Source organism: Pezoporus wallicus, unplaced genomic scaffold, assembly GCF_028554395.1.
Source record: "Pezoporus wallicus isolate ANWC-B61680 ecotype Strahan unplaced genomic scaffold, APGP_CSIRO_Pwel_v1 scaffold_7392, whole genome shotgun sequence".
NCBI lineage: Eukaryota > Metazoa > Chordata > Aves > Psittaciformes > Psittacidae > Pezoporus > Pezoporus wallicus.
In genome coordinates, this window is record NW_026639923.1 from 717,280 (window position 1) to 739,458 (window position 22,179).

Here is a 22,179-nt window from a genome sequence, read left to right on the forward strand (position 1 = left end):
AAGAGGTATTATTCTTTTAGCAGAAGGAAGCAGTTTTGTCCAGGTAGACCTGCTTCCTTTCAGCCTGGGTCAATGATCAAATCAAGAGACACAGGCACAGAACAAGCAACACGAACAGGGTAAACACGTGCTGTTAAGTGTTCAAGCTCTCAGTCAATCACCAGAGCTGCTCTTCAGAGAGAAGGGAGAAAGAGCTGAATACTGGAAAAAACCAAGGGGACACAATCTGTCCTGCTCCCCGCTGTCCCCAACAGGGGACAGGAGGAGTGAAGAAACAGTTTTACTAAAAATACCCCTCTGAGGGTTAAGTTAAAATTAAACATTAATGCAGTCAAAAGAAAACAAGCAAACACAATGCAGTGACATCAGTTTCCTGGAGTTCCTGGAATTCTCCTCGCCACCCAGATCTGGGGGCTGGCTGGGGATGCTTGCATGCACTCACACCCCCTTGAAAAATATTATGGAACAAAAAAGACTTTTCCCTGCAAGCACCTGTTTGTGCCATAAACCAAAAATGGTGTGGGGACAGCGATTACGATTTGTTGGACATTAACAGGGCACCGATACTTGGCAATAACTTGATCCATTTTGATATTATAACCTAAAAGCATAGCTAGGTCTGCAATTTCCCCAGCTCTCAGACATCCTTAACTTAGATTGTGATCCACGCTTAATGTCCATACAGGCAATCTTAGCTTACAAGCAATCCAAGCTAATTTGGGTTATGCTCATCTACCACGGAAGAAAGCATTTTGGAGAGGAAGCAAGCGTTTCATACCACTGAAAAACACACACAGCATGTAAGCAAACCTGCTGCAGTTACCCAGAGTCTTAATCCGGTGGGCACCATGGTTAATGCCTCATTTTCCAGAGATCTTTGACACCCACTGAGGATTCAGCATCTTAACTTCAAGCACTGACTGCAGCCAGCCACTGAGCCACAGTTCCCCAAATACCACGCTGAGACTCGGCTTTAGAAGCTGACTACAACCACGTGCAGTATCATATCAGTCCTTTGCAGCATGTTTTCCATTTAATATTTAACTCTTCTTCAGCTGGAAGGCCAGAAAGATGAGGGCTGAATGCAGTGTCTGCAATACATTCACCCATGTAAAGGGCAGAATGCCTTTTAAACACAGGGTTTAACTTCTGGCTAGTGAGAACATAACAGGTCTTTGTAGCATCACAATTCACTTTCAACTCCTGCCAACAAGAATCCAGCCTCTTAAGTTCACAGCACTTGCTAGCAACAACAATTAAATCTTTAAATGCCAGCTGCTGAAGAATATGTGCAACTTACTGCATTGATTTTGGACATTCCAGCCGAAGTTTGCTTCGACTAAAGAATCAAAAATGGGGTGCAGCACTGTGTGCACGGTGAGTCCATACCGAGGACACTGTGTTGCTTGTCTCTTCTCATTTCAACAAAAAAGGATACAGCAGATCCAGGGAAGGTACTGATGGGATCACTAGGATCAGCAGAGATACAGAACAGATTCCATACAGGAACAGTTTTAAGACAGAAACTGAGGCACAAGGTAGCAAAGCCTATAAAAACAAAGCCAAGGGGTGTTCAGCTCCTGACCTCTTCCAATAGAAGAGATGGTGAACACAAAATGGAGCTAAGTAGCATGTCCAAACCAAGAGAAAGTGCTTCTACGCTTGCAGTTACATACAGCATGTGCAATAACATGCTGTAAGACAGGGCTGATGCTAAAAGGCTATGTGAATACAGAAGGCTATTATACAAGGTCTGGGGGAAAGGAGGAAGACAAGGAATCCATCAGGGGCTTTATTAAACAGATGGTCAGGAAGTCCCTGCTCTGAAGCAGTCCTTGATCCAAGAAAATGGTGGAGGAAAACTGCACATGGGTTACCATTACTCTGTCTTTTCTGTGCTCTTATACTACCCCAAAGACACTTATCTGACGCAGAATACTGTGCTAGAGGGATCTGTTGCCTGAGCACATAGAGAGATCCACATGTGAAGACGTCCAGACGCTCTCAATACAGACCACATTTTACAGACTGGGGGAAAACCAATATAAAATAATGAAGCAACAAGTGGTTAAATGATTTATTTATGGTCATATTACAAGTCTATGAACATGCTGGGAACAGAAACACTCCCAAACTCCAGTGCCAATTTCCCCAGAAGGAGAGGCAGTGGAAGAATGCAAGAAAGTTGCTCTATTACTTAATTTCATTCTTTTCCATAAAGAAAGGTATCTGTAGGGATCAAGCTAGAAAGGCTTAGTTTAAGCCAGGTATATGAATAAAACACCTATCCTCTTTATGACGAAAAGGAAAGATAACCTGGGATCCCATATAAAATTGGTCCCCTGATGTGCAGTCTGCACTGCTGAAGAGGAAAAATCCAGCTTTTCAACTCTGTGGGTTAGGATTTGGTATGTACATGGGTGCTGCCTTTGAAAAATGCCCAAATGCACATTTGTGAAGCAGGTACAAGACACTCAGCAGTGGCAGGAGTTACAAGCACAGCAATAATGCCAATACACAGATTTCTGTCTGAATAGGCAATTTTTTAAAGCACCTATGGAGTACAAAGGGAGAATCCCCATTTCTTAACATCTTAGCCACCAGCCTCCTCCTCAAATGCAAGTTGGAAGCGTGTTGCCAGGCACACGAAAGACTATGGCTAAAGAAACACAGCAAACCTCAAACTACCTCTATATTGCATTTCGTAAGCCTGCAAAAAGGGGCACCAAAAGATACAGGGACGCTCTTTACGTGCAATCAGCAAGAATGAGGTCAAAGTACAACACTTCAGCTTGCAAAACAAGCATTTCCACGATACACCAATCAGCAATAACGGGTGAGAATTCTCTGCTGCTCTTTCCTTCCCCCGCCTAGCCCCAAAATCGTAACTCAAAGAAAGGCAAGTCCTTGCACGTTGCATGCTTCAGACAGGTTTCAGAAACAATCACAAGTGGTGAGACTGCCAAACCAAGCTGGATTTTGATGTGAAAGGAGAAATCTGAGCACTACCCTGCCTGCTTAAAGCTGAAACAAACCCAAAGCTGTCGAACAAGCCACAGGGAAAGTTAACTATCTGCAGAAGTTGAATCTCTTGTTACTTGTCTGTGCTCCAGTGGTTCCTCTCTTCAAAAGGAAGTGAGCTCACTCCAACTGTGCACTGAATGAACATTTTATAGTGGTCAGGGGAAGTGCTTGTGTAGCTGGTGACATCTGCAACCCTTTCTCTAGCACATGGCTTGGCACATCTCCTCTAGCACATGGTCCATTATCTGAAATAAACATGCGTAGGAACTCCCAAGCCCGGTACAGGTTGCTGCTCTTTCTTACATGATGTATATGCATCACACTTAGTTGGCTTGTGGTTTGGAGACAAGGGTGATTAAAAATAATCACTGGGCTGTCCAACTGTGGGAGTTACCCGAGCTGTGTATTCAGCCCAAATGCAGGAAGTAATGTATAACCCAGACAATGCAAAAGAGCCTGTAAAAAAACCTGCCTTGGAGCTCTTCACGGGCTTTTGCAGTTAAATGGCTAATAGTGCTATAGGAAGAAGGAAAGCCTGAATGAAACAGAGCAGGCGATACCTATGCATCCTATTCCGGTGACTGAATGCAGCCACTGAAGTCAGGGTTCATTCAGTTTCCCACTACATACGTTCAGAGGAAATGGTTAAGTCCAGAGTAAATCCCAAGTGATCTGAAGCAGTGTTGTATGGCTGTCCTGGAGCCTATTAAAATGCACTCCCTTTTCCTAAGCCAAGCCTGAATCAAAACAGAGGCAGCATTTGCACATCTACCCTAACATGGCTCACACACACTCTTCTGTCATGCTTTACAGAATAAAAGCCCAATATATAATTTATCTACTACACACTCTTGGAAAATAGTAATTACACTACAGATGCATAAAAATCAGTCAATGAATTTAAATGACCTGTTAAAGGCCACAGAACAAGTTGGTGGCTAAGCCAAGATAACTGCAATTACCTCAAGTAATCCACTATCAGAGCATGCAATACATTACTGAACTAATTTTGCCTAGTGGAAGTAAGGAAAAAAATGAAATAAAGAGTTTGAAGAGTACAGCTTATGAAACCATGGCAATTCAGCTCACATCTTCTGGTTTACTAATCAAGCTTATAAGACAAAAGAGCAGAAGGATGCCAGCTGAACTTTCATTATTCATACCATTAATTTCATTGTAAACTAGATATCGACCCTTCTAGTAATGGTGGAACATGGGCAGGTACATTAAGTACTAAGAGTTAAAATACAAATTTGTGGGCACACATGAACATGTACCAGTGTAGCATTAACACAGAACCTCACCAGACACTTCTCAAGCATTGGTTCTCATAGGGCTCTAAGGGCTCTTCCTCCTACATGCCACCATTATTTCTTTTATTGATAAAGACTGTATGTGAGCTAACTATCCATGCCCTTACAGTGAAAAACCAAACAAGGACAAGACAGAGTGTTCAAGCCCACAATCATTTTGGTGCAGAGATAAGCCAGAAGTAGCAGCTGTGAAATATGAATAACGATACTGACCTCCATAGTGCAGCATTTAGTATTTCTTTGTTGCAGCTTTTTAAATATATATAGATCAGTGAGAACATAATTGCTATTTAGAACAGGGAAGCATGCACAGAGAAATAATTTCATTTTCATAAATACCCCAACCCTGAGGTGCAGTGCTGGAGAGATGCTTTTGTGGAAAACCGAGTTAAGTTACTACTACAGGGTCATTAACACCAATTGGAAGATAATAAAAGGCAAACTAAACACTGTAAATCTGAACTCCAACTCAGCATGACTTTGAGACCAGGAAAAGTCTCCTGCATCACACGTTGTCTATGCGGATCTCGTTATAATCCAAGCACGAGCTACTCTGGGGACTAAATTGCAACATATACATGGAGTCACATTCAAGTAGGCATTGTGGCCCTACAGCAAAACCCAGCAAAGTGAAGTGTTTGTAGCATAGGTGAGGAACTTCACGTCACCAGTGTCACTCACAGAGGATCCTCCAAATGCAAGCTGCACAACCTTAAAGCCATGTATCAGAAGAGTGTCCCCTTAACACCTCAAACTGTGAATCATTTATATGTCCCAACAGGCAGAGCTGAATTTAACCACAGTACGTGTGGTTTTCACTCAGCTTTTCAATGCCTTGAATCTACTGAGATTTGGTGCTACTCTGCCCTTTCTTATGTTGTGTAAAATGGCAGGCTGCTTCTACTGACTTCTTACAGCCACAGTGGCCTCTTCCTTTTTGGAACATGCCTGTCTTTTCTTAAAAGGAATTCTGAACTCAAAGCAGGAAGAAATAAGCCATGCCTGTGTGTAAGCCTCACAGCACGCTGCCAGCCAACGTTTTCCCTTAAAGCTGTACAACAGCATTCAAACCACATCTCCAAACGGCCCCTCCTGCAGAGGAAACACCTAGCTGAGAAAACAGTGGATGCATTTCTCCCTAGGAGTAAGCAGGAATCTCGCTTTGCAAAGCTGCTGAGGGTGGCCGGCTTGGTTTTGTTTAACTAAAGCTCATTCCCTCTCGAGGCGTGCACTTTGCAGAGGGAAAATAAATAGGCTGGAAGAAAAAAAAATCCCCCAGAAGCTTGCAGGGGGGACCCCGCAGGGCAGCAAGCTGCAATGTAAACAGGGAGGCAGCGCAGCGCAGGGCTGCGGGTCAGGAGGGCAGGGCTGGAGCGGGCGGTGGAAGCGCAGGTACAGCCCCTGCCCCGCAGTGGGGCGGAGGCAGGAAAAGGGGCCAGGAGCAGCTTTCCAAAAAGGAAATTTCACCCTGCCCAGGATTTCCAAACTGCAATAATTTTCCATGGGCCAATCAGGGAGGAGCGAGGCAAACGGACCAAATTAGGAAAGTAAATACTAGAAGGGGGAGAGGGAGGAGAGCCCAGCTCTGAAACCTCCTCCCAGAGCCAGCCATGGGAGTATGGGTCCCATGCTGAACCCCAGCCAGCCCTGCCCCTGGGAAAAGGGAGAGGACACTGTGACAGCCTCACCCACTACTGCAAAGCCACCGAGAAGGCAGAGAGCTGCCCTGAAAGCCAGAATGCACAGCTATGTGCTCCCTGGAGAGCGTTTTCCTTCTCGGGCAGAAACACCCAAATCACTTCCCAGCGCCTGGCCCACAGAATGTAAGAGCTGCAAGACCCTGCCGGGGGAGAGGGAATGGTTGAAGGGGCCGAGCAGAGATGTTTACAAATGTGTCAGCCCCTCCTCTGCAAGAGGAACTCAGAAATGAAAGGGGTTTGGCAAGTGAAACCTCAGATGTCTTTTGAGGTTTTCTAGACTTGGCTGGATTAGCTTCTGCTCAAGACAAACGGATGCAATCATTAATCATTCTTAGTAAACACTCTGTTAGGGGCTGAGCACAATTCAACACTACTATTTCCACTTTCTCCTTATGCAAAAGAAACATTCTCGGGGAGTCAAATATCAGTTGCAGGCATATGCCAGAGTCAAAAGATACAGCCTGTGTTAGTAACAGAAACCACACTGTACTGCTGCTTTGCGCAAGATGACTGAATGGAAACTAACTACCATATGTTGGCAAAGAAACCATCCCCCTCCCCTCCCAGCAACAAGCTTCATCTAAAAAGAGAAGGTTAAATATAAACTAAAAGCAGTGCCTGAACAGAGGACTAAAACCACAGCTACCTCCAGCCCCCTCTTTCTAGAATATCTGCACTGCACATCTGTGCAGCTCTGCAAGACAGGCGGAAAAACCCAAACAAGCAAGCGCCTGCAAATCTATGCAAACCCAAACTGGCTTCATTGTGACACTGAAGTCGTTTTCAGCCACATATATTTGAATACTATTCACTGAATTAGTGCTGTCAGAAGCTGTTTATTACATCTTTTTATAGATGGCCAGACAAGAAAACAAACCAAAAGGCTATTACTGTTACCAGCTACACTCTTGCTATTTATAAGGCCTGAAAATTTTAAACCTCTCATGCATCATCCTATACACCAGGAGTCTGTTTTACTTTATAAAATATATTATACTTCAGGCCGCAGCTTTAATGTTAAAAGAGATTAAACTGCAACTCCATAGCATCAATTCTTTGCTGAGAAAGAAAGAGAAAATATTCCAGGCAGTAACTCAATGGTCAGGTTATTTCCACCGCACGTTCATGAATCAGATAATTTACAAAACAGGATGCTCACACAGATGTACATTCAGATTGCTACAGCCCCTCAGTACATGGTCAGCATCCTACCCCCATTTCCTTCTATTCCCAGGAAACCACGTGCCAATCGCCACCCTAACTTCAGATAACACCAGCACCACCCAGCAACAACAGAATATTATTGAGATAAAAATAAAACAGGCGGTCCTAACATAGAAAGTATTTGCCTGCTTTCTCTTCTCCAGGCATATAGGTAGCTCCTGATAGATATTTCTAATTCCGTTGCCAAAGATAGACTAGTAACTCTATAGTGTGAAACTAACACTAAAGTTCCCCCCCTGAACCCTGCAAGCTCTTAAACAAAACCCTTGTGCCCTATTTCAAGCCACCATGACACCATTTTAGCACTCTCCCATCTTCTGAACAGATTTTTCTGAGCTAGCTATTTTTAATGGGGTATTTCATGCACCAAGTATACCAAACAAAAGCGGGCTGACAGACTGAAGTCAGAGAACACACTTTGGATAGTTAACATCTTACCTGATAGTGCCTGTGGGGGACGGGAGGGGACTGACCATGCTCCGGAGATCCGGCTCCGGGATGTGGATCTTCAGAGGTGATATTTGAGGGTAAAGTGGCCGAAGGGGAGGTGATGAGGCTTCCTCTTTTGCTTCCTCTTTATGGTATAAAGATGTGAACTGGATCTTTATAACCGTGCTAGGGAATCGGAAAGTACATCTGTAAGGGAAAGAAAGGGAAAAGTCAGTTTCACACATAATAATGAATATATAAGTGTTTCTGCATGCAACTGGTGAACCATGAATTCATTAAATCATTCCTAGCACAGAAGTCCACCATTCTCTATAGCATCTTTCTGCTCAGTGTCCTGTGCAGAATCACTGATCATTCATAGATCTCTGTATCATAGTGTCATGTATCACTAGTGATGAGATGCAAGCTGAAGGTTTGAGTAAGTTAAGTGATTTCCCCAAGGCCATGTATTCAATCAGTGACTAAGCAACATGCAGAACTATAGTGACAAACTCTTGGGTTCCTGCTATATCAAGGACTAGGATTCATCTTTTATTAGCTCCCTGCACATAACTCAGGAAGATACAAGTTACTAGAAAGTATTAAACCACAAGCAACATTGAGTACCAGAGCTATAAAATCCAGACAGCAACAAACAGCCTCCAGGTAAGACCAGGCAGCACTATTTAAAGACTGGCCTCTACGTATTGTATAACTAATAGCCATTTATATCTCTGCACATAATGCTACAGGATCATCTAGCAGGTTTCAGATTAAAATACATTAATTTACGACTGCCTCCCTTTAGAACAACATGGGTTATAGCGAACAGGGCCAGAACAGGGTCCCTGCAAGCCTATAGGGCCTAATTTCTTCTCCAAGTAACACTTCTTTCCAATTGTTATGTATGGAAAAACAATAAAAACAAAATCACACATCTCCCAAGTGTGGCCTTCAGGAGATACTGGGAAACTCAAAAGGAAACAAGCACTGACATTTTCCCTATTTGAACTGACAGCTTTCTAATTTATAGCACCTACAACGGGTGCAGGGCTGTAAGAGCAAGTGCTCTGCAATTCTTATTGCACTTTAATTAGACAATCATGTGCAATCAATACAAGCTTTCCAGGGATCACTTCACTGATAAGGTTAAAGAAGCAGGAAATAAAAACCAGGTTTCACTGTGGGAAAGGCTAGCAGAGCACAGTAATTGTGCTGGCTTCTAGCATTTTGCCTACAGAAGGAAACGAAGGGGCACAGGCAGTGTTGTTCTGGCACTGCTTGTGCTAGATTCAATAATGCTAATGGTGCTGCATTATTGGATGCTTCCAGGTAACAGAAAAAGGTAGCAAGCAAGTAAATCTGTGACTATCTCAATGCTATTGAGAGAAATGCAGAGAAATACCCTACTGCAGCTCTAAAACCGCACTCTTTTGCTCTTGGTTCTTCTGCACAAGCTAGTTCTGCTGTAAGGTAATGTTCAGAAGCCTGCTGTGAAGAGTGTAAAATTATCATTCAGGCATAAGAAGCTCATTCCCATCTCCCACCTCATCTCTCAAATGACCTGGCTCAGCATTCAGCGGCTTGGACTCACTATGGCTCTGCTACATACAGCAGGAGTTTGCACATTGCATTTAATTCACTTCAGAGGTCCTGCCACCTGCACTCTTTAATGTATTAAATAAGAACATCACTGCTGGCAATGCAGCCTAATTGTGTTTATCTAACCCTTTGAAACACGGGTCCCTGCAGACTCAATACAGATGCACAACTCCAAACAGTAGTGTCTGTACCTTGCAGTGTCTGCCAGCAGCAGGCACACAGCTTACTGAGATGAACCCGAAACAAGACTGTTGAATCACTCTCTGGATTTTAAGCTTTCATACTGGAACATTGATTTACTTAGAGAAAAGAGTAGAGAATATATAAATTTGCAATAAGCACCACATGGACTGAGGCTCAATACCAGTATGAGCAAAGTTTCATCATTTCTCAAGCCCTTGCTGGGGAAAAGCTGAGCTTGCTTTCACAGAGGAATGGAATTCTCTGCTGTAACACCTGGTGCTCAGCATTTTTCAACATCTGAGTCAAGGACAAATCAGTCCTTGTTTAACAGTGTTCAGTGCAATCCCAACCTGTTGCTGATCTCAACAGGCCTGACTGCACAGAGCTCTCAGGCAGTTTTGCAGCACTGTTGAGGGCAGAACATCCCCACTGCAGCTTCACACAAGTAAGGAGCTTTATCCCACTGCCACTGAAGTCTTACTATTCAGAAGGACCCGGTAATGCAAGATCCACATCTACATGTTACTGCTTTCAGCTAATGGTGCAACTAACTCCTCAACCCTACAATACTCTGATGCTGTAACAAGCTTAGATAAGAAAGTGATACCTGTACCCAAAACACTGTGAGACAGTCCCATCAGTCTGTGTGTACAAGCAATCTTAAGAAAATCTGTTACTTTTCCAAAACCATGAGTCAACCTGAAACATGAAGTGTAAGCTAACCAGTAAATGTGCTCAAAAAGCCCATCTACCACTGCTTTTCCTTGAGAGCCTCCCCTAAGCTATCCGATTCAGGCATGTGACTTACCCACAATCTCAGACTGGAACGAAGCGAAACAGGGAGGCTGGGCTGGGCTGACTACACAAGCAAACAATCTGCTGCCTGCTGTGATTTCATTTTTAGAAGGACAGGCTTCCCAATCCACTGAAGCACAAGCCAGGACATACAACTCGCTTGCACAGATTATGCTTGCTAGCACGTATATAGCCATTTTGTAAGGAACCAGCCCCAGAAAAATCAGTGTGGATATATGCATGGGTGCTCACAACTTCAGAAGGCTTCTGCAGGCTCATCTCTGCTGGCTTCCGGTATTGACACTGCCTGCAAAGCCAAGGTGGGAGTCATTTATCTGATGTATACTTTTACTGCTGTAAAAACCTGGGACCCAAGAAATGGAAATGCAATGTAAAATAGATTGTAAATTCCTGCAGAACTCCTCCCTGCCCCCAGGGGTGAGAAGGTGCCAGTCTCTACCACAGCCACCACAGTAATGCAGACAGTGACAATGGCACAGCCCAAGACACTGCCTCAAATCAGCATAGATGCACTTACACTGGGGAACTGTGTCAATGAGAAAACACAAAAGCATGATTTCTGAATCATCTTGTCACAGGAAGCTCACTTTTTATTACACTGAACCCGAATGCAATTTTAATGAGCTTTTCTAATTGTTCCCTTAATTAACCTCTTTCAGGCCAAAAGAGGGTAACTCAAATTATATCAGGCAGGCCTGTTTAGGAGAGAGGCACATTAGTGCAGGATTTAAGCCTATGAGAACTATACTTTTAACAGGAGATAAGCAAGACAAGACAGACAACCCAAACAGAACTAAGCATGCCTTCCTTAAGATGTCCCTGCCCGTGGCAGGAACTAGATAATCTTTAAGGTCCCTTCCAACCCAAACCAGTCTGTGATTCTAAGATTACTGTATGTATTTTGAATTATTTAAAATGACTTATACTGTTTGATTCATGTTGCATGATTCCTATCAAAGATGCATAGCAATTACTACTACTGCTTAACACTTCCATCATGAGAAGATCAATCCAGAACTAGAGACTAGACTCAACATAAAAAGCATAATGAAGTTAACCTGTATTTCCAAGGGTACCTAAGAGGCAATTCTAAAGTACCTCTGAAATTTCTAGCTAATTAGAGGGGTAAATTAATGGTCTGCAAAATCTCCTGGTCTTGGTACAGGCAGGAAGCAACCTGTTTCAGTTCCAGAACTGCTCAGTTTTACTTGATAACCTGCTACAGAAACGTACATCCTGCAACCCCTGACCATATAAACCATCTGGGTGGTACTCATACAGTTACAGTATGTTGCATATGTCAGTTCCTTGGGGGAAAGGATTCCCATTTGTCCAGGATGCCTTGAATCAGTGAGAATAGAAAGCTTTCTTTCAGTTGTGTTTAAACACACACACACACACACAAACCCCAACCTCCATAAGCTGCATGGAAACAATTCTTGTCTTCTTACATTACAGGCAGGAGAAAGAGAAAAATCACAGTTCACAGACTCCATAAGCCCTCACTGAATGCATGCTGTTATGTACAGAGGAGACCAAGGGGAAGGGAAGGAGTGCACATGCCACATACAGTTACAGTGATATAAAAGATGTTGCTAGAATTTTGTTTGTTTTAAGCAGGACAGATTTTCCAGGAGTTTCCTGGATGAGCTCCTTGCAGAGACAACACAGCACCTGTGCTACTGGGCATCCTTCATGTGGTGAACCAGTGACAGTGACCACAAGCATTTCATTTTCAGACCGTATGTAGATGAAGTGCTAGGAAATGCTAGACTTTACATAAACAGCCACCGCTAAAGCAGAAAAATGGTTAGGTAAAAAAAAAAAACACCAACAAAATGATTCCATACCCTGCATAACTGAAAACCAGGCATGTTCTCCCCCTCCTCAAAGTGCCTTTTACTCACATACGCAAAGGAAAAGGAGATGCGTTTGCCTGAACAGTACCATGTTCAATAGAAGCTGTTACAGTCACCAGTTTCTTTCTTAGAGCACCCTGAGTGCTGTTTGACACCCAGTGACTTCTGCAAAGATCTGCTGCATAAGAGCAAGAAAAGGCTATTTAAAGATTTTAAAAGAAGACAGGAAACTGGGCTGCATTTATGTTTTTACATTTACACTGTGGGAAACGCAGAGTGTCAAAATGGTGAAAAAGCCAAGGTGAAACATTATTAAAAATATATATATACAAAAATGTACATATAAACCCTAGAATGCTATTTATATATATTATGTGATATATATAAACAGAATATTTAATACTGTATGTTCTATATAAACATCATTCCAGTTTATTATGCAAAAGGGAATACCAGAAAAGTAAGTTGGAAGACTGCTACACATGCGCTGTCATCAGCAAGTTGGTACCATCTTTGTCTACTTTATCTTGCCATAATTCATGAAATCCTGTTATTCCTGAACGCTGGGGGTAGAAATACACCAGTAGCATCTGCGTTACAAACAGGGCTGAGATGCAGGTTGAGCAAGAAACATTATAGGAAGAGCATTGTTAAAAATAACACTTTTTGCAATTTGAAACAGTAAAAAAAGGCCCCGGGTTTAAGTCTAAAGAGGTTAAGCATGACTGTCTGCCTTTGCTGCAACTTCCACTTTTTAAACATGCAGATGCTGTTACCTCAAGCTCCGACTCTCAGTGTCTAAATCTTTCCCTCTGCCACTCTGTATTGGCAATAGTGTGGCTAGCAGGATTAGGGACGTGACTGTCCCCCTGTACTCGGCACTGATGAGGCTGCACCTTGAATCCTGTGTTCAGTTCTGGGCCCCTCACTGCAAGAGAGACATTGAGGTGCTGGAGCGGGTCCAGAGAAAGGCAACAGAGCTGATGAAGGCTCAAGAGCACAGGTGTGATGAGGAATGGCTGAGGAAACTGGGGTTGTTTAGTCTGGTGGAAAGGAGGCTCAGGGTGGACCTCATCATTCTCTACAAGGACCTGAAAGGAGGTTGTAGTGTGGTGGGTGTTGTGGGTTTTTTTCTCCCAAGCAATAGGACAAGAGGAGGTGGCTTCAGTTGCCCCAGGGGAGGTTTAGATTGCATATTAGGAATAACTTCTTCACCAAAAGGGTTGTCATGCATTGGAACAGGGCACTGGTGGAGACACCATCCCTGGAAGTGTTTAGAAGACATGTAGGTATGGCACCTGAGGACATGGTTTAAGAGTGAAACTAGCAGGTAATGGTTGGATTCAATCATCTTAGAGGTCTTGTCCATGATTCTGTGGTTCTGTGATGAAAGGGGACACCAGCCCAACTGTTAAGGATGAGGCAGTGATCTCTAAAATCAGCAAATACCCTGGATTTAGCAAAGGTGGCAGCCAGAGATCTAATTACATCAGCACATGTCATGATGAAACAGAACTGTTATTACTAGCTAAAATTTGACCAAATATGCTCTCAGAAGCCGTTGTAAAAGAAGAAAGTCCCAAACCAGCCCCACACAACAGCTGTTTCTCTGTCCCCTGTAACTTCTGAAACCAATCTGGTTTGTGTTAATTACATACAGTACACTCAGAAGAACACCGTATTATTCCCACACACAGAGCTCCACAAAAACACTGTGTTTCTCAGCACAAGTGAGAATTTGCCATCAATCATCTTTGTCAGGCTATTACCATTACCAGTTATTTCAAGGTACCTGACATGATTTTACCAGAAGGCAAAGTGGATACTTCTCATCCTTTCAGTCAATGTGCAGGATAAATACCTACATTTCAGGCCATGATCAATGTACAGGTAAGGTCCGTAGCAGCCATTACAGAGAAGTGCCCCAATTACCTCCTGTAACTGGTTTTCTTCATCTTCTGTGATCAGTTAAGGGAAGAATCACATGCCTGCACCTATGAAAAATCAAGTTCCCATTAAATTTTTCCGTAATACTTCGAACCAATCTGAAAGGAGGTGCCTTAGACAACATAAAAGACTGGGAAAATTTAGGCATCAGTGCACCCAATATGAAAAAGATAGTTTGCTTCACTTAACACGTATCTAAGCCCTGAAGGTCTGCCCACAGAGAGATAAGCAAACTGAGACACGGCACAACTGCCTCAGATTCCTGTTTCTTCAAAAACAAGGCTCTGATAATTGCTGTGGCTGCTGCAAAACAGCTGAGCTGGGAACATTTACTGACCAAGGTTTGCTGCTTTGTGATGCTGCACTCTGCCCAGGGAGAGCAATGCTCTTCAGAACTTTGGCTTTCTTACAGCAAGCCTCACTCATTATCCAGCACAAACCAAAACACTCCAACTGCAGAATATTTAGAAGGCTTCCCCTCCGTTTTCATAGCTAAAATAACCAAGACTCTTTTCCAGTCTTCACGCGACTACACTAGACCCTTATTCCCCAATGGGAATAATCATCAGAAGTGTTGTGCTCAAAATGATTATTTTGCTGGAACTAGAGCTGCCTGAAGCAGCAAAGTGGGCAAAAGCCTAGGTAACAAAACCACCTCTCAATCAATTCAAATTGTATTAGTACTCAAATTAGTATTAGTTTGAATGCATGTCATAAAACTGTACAACAAGCCCTGAAAGCTGTGTGAGCTGTCATAGGAAATAAGGTATATTCGCCTCTCCTTTATAATAAAAATCATCCAACATTTCCTGTTCCATTCCCTACCCTAGATTTTTTTTCTTCCCCCCTTAAATAACACTTTGTAAGCAACACCAATAAGAAAACAGTTATATCATCCACTTGGCTAGTGCTGTCTGCATTCCAAATGAAAAAGTTAATTGCACTGAGACTACAGAAGGAAGTCTGGGGGAATGAAGACAAATGCATTTTATTCTCTTAAGTCTAAACACTCATTACAAAACAAGCATGTACCTATCACCATGGCAATTTAAGAGTCAATATAATTCTCTCCTTTACACATCTCTTTAGGCTAGGAGACACAGGCAGCATAACTGCCAGGCTTTTAAGAGTGCTTGGTTCCTTTTAGAGGTTACCACAGTCTTAAAGTACTGAGTTTTCAGCATTTGCTATTTCCCTTTCAGTTGCTTTCCTGATCTAACCAGATTTAACACCAAAATCTTACTGAACGCCTAACCATACAGCCCTTTATTAAACACACATCAGAGAAGCAGCTGTAACGAGATGGTTGGTAAAATCATTTCTTGCATTCATGAATAGCCAAACAAAAGGGTCTGCAAGTAAATGGTGAAGCCCAAAATCCACATTTGTTCTTCCTGTAATGAATCAACTCAATCTGAAGACAAGCAAGGCAAGTATGTTGCCAGACAGCAGCAGGACAAGGAAATAAACTGCAGAGTTCCCTGAGAAAATGCCTCTGGTGTTATCCACTATTGTTTAATTAGAGGAAAAGCTATAAAAGTCCCCCGTTAGTGTTTTTAACATATGTGAAGGAGAATTAGGTTTAGAAAGTACTGAAATGATCTGCAAATAAAGGACTATAGAGATCTCCATCACTGCTGAAGAGACAGAGCAACCCACTGAAAGGTTTAGTTGTAATTATTCAGTTAGCCACAACATGAGCTTAGATCAGGACTGGTTTCTAATCTCACAGTTACCCTGAGCTCACAAATCACTCGCCCTGCACACTTTGTAACACAATCTAATATACACTGTCATGCTTTGTACATGATACATGTACAAGAAGTACATGTACCAGCTGAGACTGAACCCAATTTGTCTGTGTGCACATGCGAACGAGCTCAGGTTTGAAATAAATACTTGAATTTAAGAGTGGTCCTGCTTCTACCTCATTATTTTCTTCTGCTGGGTGTTTTTGCAGAGGAAGTACCAGCATTCCCCTGTTATGTCACATGCCCAAGTAGCTCAACTCGAGTGTACTGGGGTCCCTGGCATGCACCACTTCTCAGGTATCACACCTGTACTAGAGCTCATGTAAACCTGATCTTACAGAAGGCAAACTCACACTGAAATAAATGAGAATCCCTCATACCCAACTCACTGGAATTAATATTGACTAGCCTGTAATCCCAGATTACTGGAAGGATTTTCTGTCCTTCCACTGAAATGCGTCCAAGTTAGCTGGAAATCTTCCTCTTTCCATGGTCACCCTGACCTGCTGGGATGAGTAACTGCACAACTGGGTAAAATTCTCAGGCTCACATGGACAGCCCACTGGTTTTCCTCTGCCTTAGAAATAATCTCCCTAAAGAGATATCAATTGTGCTCCTCAATCTCATGCAAATTTATTTTAACACAGTCTAAATCTGTTTCTCTGCTTTAAGAGGCATTTCCTTTACCCTCCCCACCATCCCATTCCCTCAGCCATATCCTCTCAATGTCACCCTCATGTCAATGGTACCATCCAGACCACTGCGCAGCAGGTCAAACCAGGTAGCTGAAATAATAATTCACTTCTTTTTTTTGTTGGGACTAAGTTGTCAGGAAGATCAGATCCCTTATCTTGCCATCCACATGGCCGCACAGGCACCAACACTGGGGAGGTGGAGGGGACAAGTGTCAAGCAGAGGAAGGAAAGGAGGAACCAGCAAAAATGTTGCAGATTTATAATAGATTATAAAAAAACCCCAGGGTATGTAACCACAGACTCAGATTTAACATCACATGATCCAAACACTGCCTTCTCCTTTCAGAAAATAAAATGCAATTCATTCATTCTGAGAAAAGCTCTGGCCCTTATCAGGTAAATCACACCAGCCGCTATGATGATGCTCTAAGGCTGGAAATTTTCAGAAGCTCCCAAAACAGAAAAATCATTATATTTGGGGATTCAGCTTAACGATTTCAAACCCCAAGTCCCACAGCTGTATGCTAGAGGACTGAACAAAGACTTTAAAATGCTGTCTGCATTCCAACAAGCGCTTCCTGCAGCCCTGTACCCATGGCAATTCTGCCATAGCAACTGGCAAGGTCACATCTGCAGAAGTGGGTTTGTGGCCATCTCAGATGGGATACACAGGCCCTGCAAAGGTTAGTACCTTTGTGCATCCAGAGTTTATTCACTGATTATCCCAAGAAAGGCAATCACAACAAGATGGCTGAACGAGGAAAATGCTTCAGAAATAGTTAAAATTGCCATTTCTCTTTGTCACAAGCTGTTTCCTTATGCTCCTTGATGCTGTTAAGCTGGAACTGTACACACGGTAAAGGATTTTTTCCCTTAATGAAAGGCATCACAGGTTGCACTGTGATTTGCCTAACACTGCATATTACTGTGTTTAAAATGAGGTTTCCAACACAGCCAGACAAGATTTCAGATGGGCAAAGAGCGTGTGCAGGCAAGTGTATCTATTTAAAACAAATACTACTAACAGCATCAGGCAAAAACCACAACTTATGAATAGCTATGCCTCTTAAAAGCACTAAGTAAATTAGCTGTAATGAATGTTTCTATCGAGCTCAGTTGCACAGGGCTTCCCTTTCTGCCGTTTCATCAAGGTTCAAACACACTGAGAAACACTTCCACACACAGGCAGATTTTCAAATAGGTATTTTAGCAAACTCCTTTGAAGACAGCAAATGTTCACAGGAAAGTTCGAGCAAACCCTGGGATTCTTCTCCTTGCCAGCACCATGCACACACACAGAGGTTATTTTTGTCTCTCCAGTGCCTCCATTCTCCACAGATATCCCACCTCACAATGCTGATGAAGAGCAAGGTCTTGGGTTCTGCCTATCCCGTTGCTGCCCATCCCAGGAAAAGGCAGTGAGTGAAACTGAGCCAAGCAGGTGGTGGAGGGGGAAGAGTACAAACACCCCTAGGCTGATCAGGAAGGCTAAAAGGGAACAGATAGCAGAAACCCAACTCTAAAACCAACAAAATGCTGGTTTGGTTCATATATATATACACATACATATATAATATAAATATATATATATATATATATACACACCTTTAAAAGCACACAGAAGAAGATGAGCACTTTTTGGGGCTCCAGCAGCCAGATGTTAAAAGCAAAAGCTTCAGGAAAGTTTGCACTGTGATACCATGCTGTGAAACTTCAACAGTCATTTTATTCTACACATCTTCCCTACAATTTCTTACCTAGGAAGCGTTTTAATTGCTGTCACAGAGCAAACTGATAAATCAAGCAACACCGCTGACAGAAACAGTTGATTTTTCATCCAGGTGAGAACATTCAATGCTGTTTTACACTGAAGAATTAGTAGTGAAGAATCAAGAACTGTCTTTTTTATTTTTACATCCCTTATGTGTCTTTAGTAATATTCTGATTTTACACTTTGGAAATTATTGAGACATCAAGCACAGCTTCACTTCCAGATTCTCCCCTTTGAGGAGTAAAGCACAGAGCAGGAAAGCAAAAAAACCACTCCATGTAAGATATGGTAGTTACCATTTTTTCAGTGTAATGAAATTATCACGAGGTCAGGGAATAAATTCATGAAGTATCACAAGAGCATCTCATAGAAGAACAGGAGGAAAGAAATCACTGCAATCGCTGAGAAGGGAGTTTCAATCAGCTTATGGAGAGCCAGCACGAATAGGTAGGAGGTTCCTTCTGAAGTCACCACCCTGCCTGGGAAATTCACATTATGGACAGGTCTTTCCCTCTTCCTACTACCCCCAGCTTTGCAGAATGGGTCTTGCAGTAATCCTGCCCAGTCCAATGCAAAAAAAACCCTACCTGAAGCTGCTTCAGTCTCTTCCAGAAAACTATCAGTGCTCAAGGGGCCAAGAATGTGCAGTTTCAAAACTGATCTTGCTGAAACTTTTGCACTGTAAGCCAGTTAGCAGTATCTTTTCATTGACTTTAATGCCTGCAAGAAAGCTGAAGGATATTCTTGAAACTCCACCATTATTACCACTCACTTACAAACTCAGAGGAACACTGGTCAATCCACACCTGACTAAGGATTCTTTCACTTACTTAAAACACAGAAAATACCAACTTATGTTAAAATTAATCCAGAAAAATCCTAATAATTATTTCCACATGGATTATAAATACGTAAGATTATCTCAGAAACCAAGCTTTGGCAGAATATAATTAACAGGCTTTTATAACATATACCATTAAAGCAGAGTCTTGGTACTTTGATCAGGAACTCTGTTAAAGCTCACCACCCAAAACACCTTTTAAATATGCATGCCAAGACAACATGGTAGTTACTTGGTGCCCATCCACCAGGCCCAGAGAAACACAGAGGTGGTTCCTGTAATTGTACCTCACTTAGCTTCACATTTCAAAACATTGGCGTCAGCTTCAAAATATGCCATTCACTCCAAACCAGGAGTGCTGGGCACAGGGCTTGCTATCAGAAGACAAATACCTCTTTCCCTCCTGAGTGCTCCTATTCCTTTAAAAACAAGCAAGCTGCAGCTCAGCAGCACATAGGGCAGATTACCTGGAGTACAGCCAGTCCAAAGCATCGCAAGATCTAACTCAAGTCTGCCAATGTGCTGAACATATGAGTCTAGAAGGTCTTACCTACACCCACAAAAATCAGATGTGATTTTACACCAATATAAATCAGTCTGCAGCATCAGTGACATCCATCTTCTAATCAATATTGCTTGGGCTTTTCTTGGTCTGATTGGTTTTTGTATATTCAAGTCTCCTGAGGGTGAATCCTGGCCCCACTTCTACCACACCATTACAGAAGCTGCTCTGTTCTCCTGTGTAGTCCTTACTATAAACAACTTCATGTCTCTGAGCAAACTGTTAAGACACAGTAAACTTTTTGCTGTGTGTCATATGGTAAGCCATGTCCTAACCCAACACCACTCTGCCAGTCAAAGTCTATCTCATTTACCATGCCTCTAAGTATAACAACAAATGGAGGAAACCTGCAGTTGCATTCCCAGGGATGTCAACATCTACCTACCTGCAGAGAACATTTAGTGAGCAGTCCTTAAAGTCTAAAATTAACCATAAAGCTGCTGTTTATTTTTTGGTTTGGCAATAGGGAGGTGTTTTAAGTGTCAGAACGAGTGGCCTGACATATAAAAACCTTGCTATGAAATTCTGCCACCGAAGAAGTGGGCTGGCACAAAGAACAGACGATGTTTCTATTTAAATGAGGTTGGCTGCCAGCAGCAGAAAGTTTCACTATCAGCACTGCAGATGCCTGATATCATCTGTAACACACAGCAAGCCTATTATGTTATTTTGTTGTGTGTGTGGTTGTATACATAAAAATAACGAGAGTTAAGAGACTCTACAGTGCACACAGCAGCCTGTGTACCCTGCTGCTCTAATCGGGGATTCCAGCCTGTAGAGGTCTAGATCCGATCAACCATTTCTTCACCAGCCAAAAAGTATTTACTTATTAAATTATGTGCAACATTTGTGTGTATCTCACTTTTATCAGCAAGTCTTATAACTGCAAAAATCCCTCTCCATGTTGGGCTGATCAATCTGTTAAATTCCTTAGGAGATTGTCAACATTGCATTTTGATTTTTTCCTAAAGACTGAAAATTATCAGTATCTGTTATTCTAAAATAAACAAACAAACCCCAACAGGCTGCATCTAGACTCCTTTAAAAGCCAAATTGCTATTTAACCCTTCTGGTCTGTATGTTGCTAAAAGGGGCCAGGGAACAAATTGGTTTAGCTTCAGGAAAAAAATCATGGTTTTTTTTTATTTGTTTGGGTTTTTAAATGAACTTACCTTCTTTCTAATATTTTTGTATTTTCATTTGACTTTATCTTGCTAAATAGTGCTCGCCTCCCGTTCTTCTATTTGAACCTCCTTGCCTTCCATAACACCACTGTCCTTTAAAGAGTACAGGTCTTACTTGAAAGCATCCGTGTTAAAACTCCTGTAGGTCATAACCCTGTTAGCATGTTTTGAAGTCTGAGCTCCCTCCTCAAAGGCACGCAAGCCTTTGCCACCAAGGCAGTGGTCCCCTACTCAAGAACCACAGGATGCTTTCAGAACCCCAAGCATCACCTACATACACTCCCTTGCTTGAGCTTTTACTGTACCATCCAAAGGAAAAAAAGACTGCTGACGAGTATCAGACCATTGGCACTATGGTTTCGAGCAGCAGCCTGTCTGTCACATCACAGCCATTGCACAGACACGTGTACAACTTCACTATCTGATGGAGGCAGACACCGATGACCAGCCAGCTACTCCCTCCTCCCAGCCTCCTTTATGTCAATAAGTCTGTACCTGGCTGTTTGAGCAATGTTTAATCATAAACAGTTTTGAACATGCTCCCAAATATAAACAACGTTGAGCAGGAATAAACAGAGTCCAGTACTGAGAATCACATGCTGCTGAACCAGGTACCAGTGAGCAGAGAAACAAGGAACTGCAAAGGAACAGAATACGAGCACCTGGTGTTCATTTAAAACAACCGCTATGCAACAACATTAAAGTATCCAGAACTGCAACCACAGAAGGATTTCAAGGACTAAATGCATTAACATTCTTGGTTCTCTAAAACAAACAGAAAAAAGGCAAAGTTAAACTGCCGGGAACACCCACTTAGATGCATGGAAATAAATTACCCTCATTGATTTCATCCCACTGCCATTTACAGTGCAGTCATCTCGATTCCCTTCTGTGTTGCTAATCAAGCTAAATTTAACTCCTCTCGTCCTGCTTATCTTGCATGCCAGCACCACGAAAATCAACTCAGGAGCAGGATCCATTGTGTCTCTTCATGAGTGCAGCCCACCTTGCTTACACGGTAAATGTGTATTTAGGACCTATAGGAGCTCTCCTGGGGTTTTAACAGCATTCATCACAGGGCTTGGTATCTTTTTAGACTGGGTGACAAAGTACCTCTTCAAACCTAGTTCAAATAACTCTGAACATGTTCTAGTCATTATTGGCCTCTACAGACCATTAAAATGGGTTCCATGAGAGCAAGCATTTCAGTCCTGTTAAGCCAGTATCCATCTCAGAAGAATCAACATCGTACTTGTCACTCCTGCTTTGACAGAGAGC

The 22,179-nt window shown here is 42.5% G+C and overlaps 1 protein-coding gene across 2 annotated transcripts in view; it reads right to left on the reverse strand.

The window, feature by feature from the left end:
* The window catches only part of FOXK1 (forkhead box K1), a 48,186-nt gene that overhangs the window by 13,659 nt on the left and 12,348 nt on the right, over positions 1–22,179 (reverse strand). For both annotated transcript variants that reach the window (XM_057416998.1, XM_057416997.1), the window contains exon 2: positions 7,700–7,897. In XM_057416998.1, coding sequence (XP_057272981.1) covers positions 7,700–7,897 — 198 coding nt within the window. The remainder of the gene's footprint in view (positions 1–7,699; positions 7,898–22,179) is intronic.